This window comes from Tasmannia lanceolata, unplaced genomic scaffold (genome assembly GCF_043159265.1).
Source record: "Tasmannia lanceolata isolate RefF3 unplaced genomic scaffold, GAP_Taslan_0.1 ptg000019l, whole genome shotgun sequence".
Taxonomy (NCBI): domain Eukaryota; kingdom Viridiplantae; phylum Streptophyta; class Magnoliopsida; order Canellales; family Winteraceae; genus Tasmannia; species Tasmannia lanceolata.
Genome location: NW_027518696.1, coordinates 1,823,222 through 1,830,855, shown reverse-complemented (window position 1 = coordinate 1,830,855; position 7,634 = coordinate 1,823,222). Strand labels below are relative to the sequence as shown.

Genomic DNA, 7,634 nt, shown 5'->3' with positions numbered 1-7,634 from the left:
TTTTGCCTAGACCGCCCTTTCAGGTTTTCAGTCTAGCAGATCTTCAAACTCCGTTATTTTTCTTATTCATCATCATTTCATTTTTTTATTGTATCTCAGGACCTAGCTCATTAGTTCTGAACACCAGAAGGACTTTTATAGGTAGGATAGGGCTTTTCAAAGAATGGCTTAAGGCTCAACAAAGATTTCGACCGAACCTGTGAACAGGTCGCCTACATATCCCAAGGTAGGAATCAGGTCGTGTGTAGTTCAGGGCGAATGCCCCTAGTTTGAAGATAAATTGTTTGATTTTTTTTTCCTTTTTTCTTTTCTTTCTGGAACAATTAACTTCTCTTCTTTTGGAACTTGTCCCTCTCTTTTTTTTTTTGAAAGGATTGAATTTCTTTTCCTTTTTGAATCGACCGAACTCGGTTCAACCGAGTTGCCTACGTACCCCAGTATAGGGATCAGGTCTCGCGTAGTTCGGGGAAATGCCCCTGGTTTGATGGGTTTTCAAGAAAATTTTATTCAGGCTCGAAGGGTTTGCAAACCGGTATTCTTTTGACATTGGGTTCTGATTTTGGGATTTAATCGGCCAAAGGAGGCCTTTCGATGTTCAGATTGGGAATCGATCTGGGTTACTAGAGTCCGTCTGGTAGTGTTTATTTTTTTCTTTTTTTCTTTTTCTTTTTTTGTTGTTTTTTTTTTTTCACGGAGTTTGACGGCATTTCCAGGTAAGAGATAATGGATCTTCTTTTTCCAAGATTCTAAAGCGTGCTTTAGACTTTCATAGAGCGAAACTTGTTCTTTGACATCCTCCATCTATGGATTCGTACTCTTGATATCTGATGATCACTTTTCAATGCTTGCTCTTGAACTTCTTATCTTGAATTTGTTGGCTTTATGTTATGAATTTGAGAACCAAGGTCATTGATTGAAAATATGAAAGTTGTTTCCACTCTATGCCCCTTGTATAGCATATATCTTCTCACTTTCTTCATTTTCTTTGAGCTTTCCATCCATGTCTTGCCCCTGGTATCGGTTGTAGCTTTTCTAGACAATCTTCTTATTCTTGAAATAATTTTATCAATTCTTCACACTCTTCAGAGGGTAATGTATTTTCAATCGGCATTCACTGAATCAAAGTTTCAGTGCCAATGTTTATCATTTCAATTTCATCTTTGAAAGGTTGGGATTGGCGCTCCTCCTCTTGTTCAAGTAATTGCTGACTCAAGTGGAGTTTCGTCAATTTTGTTCGCATTTGAGGAGGGAGTCTTACTTTAAGATCAGAAGCATACTTAAGAAACAGACACAAGTGAATTACATTAAGGATTTGGAACTGAAATTTTTTATTTAAAGAAAAGCTATTACATTTGACGACCTATCCTGAACATGCTCAGGATTCACAACTCTAAAGAGAAACAGAAGATAACTTGCCTGGACTAGGCATTGACCTTGAACTGTAAGACCGGACTCAACAATTATACTGACCATGATGACTGACTCAACATAAAATAGTAAGTGACTAAAACTTTAACTGCTGCAACTGTTTGGCGTTGAAGGCTCGGCGAAGGCTGGCTCGTATCGGGATAGCAGCTACTAGAACATCTCCACTGTCTGCATCTTCCTCTTCTTCAAAAGGTTCCGACCCAGACGTTTCAAAGGTAGGTTCTAAGGCACAGATAAGAGTGAGAGGATCAAATTTTGGGTCCCCTATGGTTATAGCATTAACAGCAGCAGCAGGGTTTGCATGACCAGGTAATGAGTTATCAGGTTTTGGCTCGAACACAAGATCTTTGTTGTCGAGCAACCTCTGGATCCTGAATTTTAGGGCAATGCAATTATCAGTGAGATGGCCGGAATTTCTATGGTATTCGCAGTGTTGATCTGTTCGCCAATTTGCTGGTAAAGGATTGGGAAGAGCCCTAATGTCGGGCAGGATTATGCGACCTGAGGCTAGACACTCCTTGAGTATCTCAGATGGTGGAAGAGGGAGAGGGGTAAATTTTGTCTGGGCCTGTGGTCGAGGTGCGACAGCAGGTTGGGTATAGTCCATCACCATGGGGTTCTGAGATTTGGAAGGCTGAGGATTGGAGCGGGAAAGGTTATTAATTTCAGCTGATGGAGACTTCCTGAATTCTCTGGTATTCGGGTTACTTCGGTTGAATACACCTTGAGCCATAGCCTCCTCTATTTGGGTGCCTGCCACGATAAAGTGTTTGAAGTCCGGATAATACTGCAACGACATGTGATATTGGAGTTGGGGGGAAATATTTTTCATGATTATCTGGACCTGTTCTTCCTCAGACGGGCGCTCCATCATCTGAGCTGCTACTCTCCTCCATCTTTTCACAAAAATCAGAAAGGATTCCCTCGAGTCTTGCTTTGTTCTCTCTAAATCCTTTCTGGTGATTTCTGTCCCATCATCATATTTGAACTGCCTGATGAATTGCTCGCCGATATCCTTCCATGTCCTGTAACGAGTCTTGTCCAAGACCATGAACCATCTCCTAGCAACCTTGGTTAAGGAAACTGGGAACAATTGAGCCATTTGCTCAGGAGATAAGCCCTGAGGCTGACACATAATGGTGAACATTTGCAAATGTGTGATTGGACAACCCACACCATCATATTTGTCGAAATCGGGCATTTGAAAATTGGCAGGAAGGCGGATTTCGGGAAATAGAGTAAGATCACTGGGATTGAAACCACCCTGGTCTTGAAACTGAATGTCTTGAACTTTCCTGGTAAGAGTCTCTAATTTCTCCATAACAGACTTATCAACCATGAACTGAGAAGGCCTACTGCGATTCTCGCTATATTGCTCTTTTTCCAAATCTTCTTCGGTTTTATCATGGATATTGATGAACACTGGATGGGCAGGTGCTATTGAAGTAGCTGCTTGGTGCATAGGCCCTTTATCCTTGGACAACGTTGGTCCCAACTTTTCAGAAAGCTGAGCCTTGATAACTTGGTTTTCTTCTTTGAGTTCTTGAAGCTGCTGGAGAATTAAGGTAAGAGTATCGGTAATTGCAGCAGGTGGAAGGCCATCTTGGTTATCTGCCATTGGTGAGGATGAGAAAGAAGGAGACGCTGGGGTTCTCAGAGAGGATGGTAGAGAGACAGAATTCCTCTCCAATCGTGAAGATACCCGAACCCAAGGAGCAGTGGGGTTAGCTATTGTGCCAACTTCCTGTGATGGAAATAATGAACACGAGGTATATGAGCTTGACATTCATGGAGTGTTCATTCTCAATGACTAAAACAAAGATTACTCATTTAAGCAAGTAATTGGGACAATAGAGTGAATCCCAAAAGACCAAGATATGACAATGATAATAAAATCGTATAAGGAAATGCCCCTAGTTCATGGATCATGAGAGTGAACTCTGAAGGACTTAGCAAAATAATCTTGAAAAAGGTAGCCCCTAGAGGAGGAACAGACCAGGGGTACAAGCAAGATTGGATTATCTGGACCAGGCATGATCAGATCATGAGAACGCATAATCGAAAGATTGTGAGATTCTGCATCTGCCAGTTAGGGGATGGCATGAAGATACGATCGAATCGTATGACAGAAGAACGAAAGACGCACGATCAAAAGATTAGATGAGATAGCATAAGATTGCTTTCAACGGATAGATCATGAATGACTAATCCTATGAGATCTTTGAAAATGATGGGATTTATATCCTAACTCAAAGAGAATTTTTTTTTTCACATTTTATCAGTGTTACCTGAAGGCATCAACCTTAATCCTAATCTATCGGAGTGGAGAGAGAATCTCGACTCATGACTTTGTTCGTGTATATAAGGACCGATCGTGACCATTGGAAGATGGACCACGGTCTAATCTAGACACAAATGGGTAGGATATCCTAAACTAGGCTCACACATGTGATGCACATGTGTTCGTATACTACATGCATGTGTGGGTTAATCTAGGGGTAAGGCCAAGAGTTCCCTTAGCGCGAATCCATGTTCGATATACTGTACCAGTGTCCGGCGTATCAGTACGTGAACAATAGATCCGTTTACGCACCATAAAGGTACTAGGCTAAGGGTGGAATGCTTCTCTAGCACAGAGGCACCAGGTGATGAAATCCCAGTCAACCATGCTAGATAACACTCCGGGTTCCTAAAATAGGACGTGTGTGAATGTGAGATGCAAGGGTTTAGATGCAAGTGATGTAAGTGTGTGCAATAAGTTCGCGCAATCTATGATGCCTTCAGGTTTTGTTAAATTAAGTTCGAGTAAAATGTGATGAGAGAAAATAAAACAAGACAAACTAATCTAACAAGTATAGAGTTTTTATGAGCCAGTTAAATTAAATTCAAATGAATTATCTTTTGAAATTTTAATGAAGTTAGGTGGTCCCCAGCAGAGTCGCCAGACTGTGGTACCCGATCCCGCGAGAGGGGTGTGGGCGCGAGCCGCCGCGCGCTCTCTCTTGGTCTCTCGTAACCACGCGATTGGCGTGTGCATTTTATGATTGATTTGAATTCATCTTTCATGTGAACTTGGGATCACTAAGGCAACCCGAATTCCACACGAAAGAAAATGACAGAGTCGCCACCTAGATGTGGGATCTAGGACCCATAATTGACCAGAAATCTAGACTCGCTACCTGGTTACGAGAATGGAAGGTATGGGGATTTATCCACCACATGCACCATTCCTGCCCGATAATCGGTCTTCGATTCCAAAAGCTAACTCTTTTGAATTTATTTTAAATGGCTCATTCAACTCTATGTTTATGTGCGAACTAAGTGACATGCATCCTAGAATTCTAATTTCAATGGAAAGTCCTAAGTGATTTGATTAAGCATTTACAAGAATATTAATATACAAAACACCACAATTTGTTTGTGGTGCCGACTCGCGGGTGGTATGCCATCAGACATCCAAGCTGCCTACGTACCCAAGCCTCACTGGGATCAGAGTCGACGTAGTTCGGTGCACCTAAGCTAAGTTACATATGCCTAACTCAACTAAGACACCGACCTAGACGGGATTGACTGTTTCAACAGTTTTAAGAGAAGTTATTTAATTCAAGTTGAGGATTTTATTATCTTAGGATTTCATCGAAGATGCTATATGATTCTTATCTAAATGCAAGTTGTCCCTTAGACTAATGCAGGTTAGCCTACATCCTAGTTTACTAGGCTTGTCCTATGGAAAAGATCGGGTGACTAGTGTAACTAAACCTATGGCACGGTTGCTATACATAGCAAACGTCCGTGATGAGGCTGGACTCCTGACTCTAGGACTCCCTAAAACCTAAGACTCCCTAAAACTTAGGACACGACACGACACGACACCAGTGTTCCTAAATTGGGCTCTAAGGGTTCCTAAAGGAATTTTGAATCCACCGGCTCTTGGGAATCTCGAATTCTTTTGGGTTTGTGGAAACTTTTAGAGTTTTCTTGAAGCTTTTATTATCTGAAGGTATTTAGTGTGTTTGGTAGCTTTTAAAGTTGTTTATTTAGAAGGTTTTAGTTTCATTTGAAATTTTTAGTGGTCTTTTGGTTAATGGCTTTTAACGGATTTTTATCAGTGGATTTTAAATGGGTGAATTTTAGTTTTGTTAATTTTAGGTTGGATGTACTTTAGATTAATGTCTTTCGATTTTGGTTTGGAAAATGACGTTAACACAACCAAGTTTTGACAATTGCACAAATTCGACAAACCATTGACCATTAAAAGATCTGACAAATGCAGCCCACTAAAACTGTCGTAACTCTTTAACCGCTTGGCCAAATTCAACGTACAAACATGCGTTGGAAAGATCTTTTATAGGGCTACAACTTTGTAGTTCTCCATTGTTTGTAAATCTGTGATTTAGAGGTTCGAATTTGTGTTGCAAACAAAAGGACAGCAACATTAAACTGGAAATGCCTAAAGGTGTGCCGCAACCATTTTGGACTTAACTTTTTAACCGCTCGCTGTCTGATCTAGCACGAATACTCGTTGGAAACGGCACGAAAATATCTACGACTTTGTAGTTAACCATTTCCCACGATTCTGTTGTTTAGAGGTCGAAAAATCTGTTTAAAGTCTAACAGCTAGCACTATGACGGGAATGATATTGGCACCCCCATGTTTTCTTTTGATAGTTCTTATTTTTTTAGTGATTAAAAGACGGTGAATATGAAAAATGGCTTGAATGGGCCTGAGATTAGATTCAAATGGGATGTTTGAAAAAGGGGTTGTTTTTATCTACTTGGCAAGGTGGGGTATGGATATTGGGTTCTTGAGATTGAGTGGGGGCTGTTGTTATCAAATTGGAGTGGGGGCTGTTGTTATCAATTGAAAGATGGAGGTTTTGTAAGCCAAATTAAATGGGTTTTGATAATTCATGTAAAATTCAAGTTTTCTTTCTTGTAAATGTTCAAAATTTTTAATGAATTGTTTTCCCAAAAGAAATCTAAATTCCCTAACAAGCCAATGATTTCAACATCCCATTGCAAATAGGTTCTAATGACCCTAACACATTAATCATATTTAGCATAAGTGAGAACATGACCAAGGCCAAACTAGTACAAAATTAAACATGACATCAACCAAAATATACGCAAAACAACACTCAATCCTACAAATATAGAAAAGAAAATAAAATTCCAAAAGACATACCTTTTTGTAGACGATATTCCATGCAAACTTATGGAGAAGAGGGATTTGGTCTAGAGAGAGGGCTTGAATTTTCTAAGAGAGGGGTTCTCTCCTCTTTTCTTTTTTTTCCCCCTTTTCTTTGGTGAGATGAGAGGGTATTTATAGGAGAATGGGATAGGAGGTTAGGTGAGGTTAGGTGAGGTTAGGTAAGGTTAGGTGAGGTTAGGTGATGTTAGGTGAGGTTAGGTGAGGTTAGGTGAGGTTTGGATGGTTATGATGGGAGGAGAGGTTAGGTGAGGTTAGGTGAGGTTTGAATGGTTAGGATGAGAGGAGAGGTTAGGTGGTTTTGGATGGTTAGACCCAGGTCATGATCTGCCATTGATCTAACGATTTACGGAAATCGGGTCTCGGAATGGAATCAGGGTCCGGGCTATGAAGTGACCCTAGCTTATTTTGTCCCGATTGATGATCCGTAAAGTCAGATCAAGATATTAATGACCTAAAACATATAAATCAATGATAGAGGGGGTTCTCACATGGATTTAACACACTAATTTATTTGTTGATTAAAACAAAACAAAATGGGGTGTCTACAGTGTCTCTTCCACTGTTATATATTCCTCAGCACTGGTCATCAGATCTGCCAATGAATGTGGGTGTTGGCGTGCTATTGACCGGCGGAAGTCGTTGGATCTGGCGCCCGCGAGGAGCGCATTCATGGCCGCTGAGGGATCCAGATTTGGTACTTGCAGCGCCTCTCTGTTGAAGAGGCGGACGAACACTTTCAGAGGTTCATTGTCGTCTTGCCGCAAGGCCATCAAGGATGCTGTTGTTTTCCTTGGCCTGCGGCTACTCATAAAGTGGCGGACCAGATCATCTCCGAAGTCATCAAAGTTGCTGATGGAGTGCGGTTTGATCCTTGAGTACCAGTCCCTTGCGGCACCAGTCAGTGTCGTCAGGAATGCTCTACAAAGGAAGCCATCTGACGCGCCGTGGAGAAGCATCATTGTTCTGAAAGTCTCTAAGTGGTCCACTGGGTCAG

The 7,634-nt window shown here is 41.1% G+C and overlaps 1 protein-coding gene across 1 annotated transcript; it reads right to left on the bottom strand.

Moving 5' to 3' along the window:
• Positions 1-669: 669 nt before the first annotated feature.
• Positions 670-6,744, bottom strand: LOC143853424 (uncharacterized). Its single transcript, XM_077363182.1, has 2 exons — positions 6,614-6,744; positions 670-3,172 (listed from the first exon to the last, which is right to left on the bottom strand). Exon 2 carries the CDS (start codon positions 3,044-3,046, stop codon positions 1,505-1,507), a length of 1,542 nt encoding a protein of 513 aa, XP_077219297.1. The 5' UTR covers positions 3,047-3,172; positions 6,614-6,744; the 3' UTR covers positions 670-1,504.
• Between the last annotated feature and the right edge of the window lie 890 nt (positions 6,745-7,634).

Bases quoted from the DNA above. Each gene is read 5' to 3' on its own strand.
- LOC143853424 (XM_077363182.1), bottom strand. From the start codon at position 3,046: ATGGCAGATAACCAAGATGGCCTTCCACCTGCTGCAATTACCGATACT.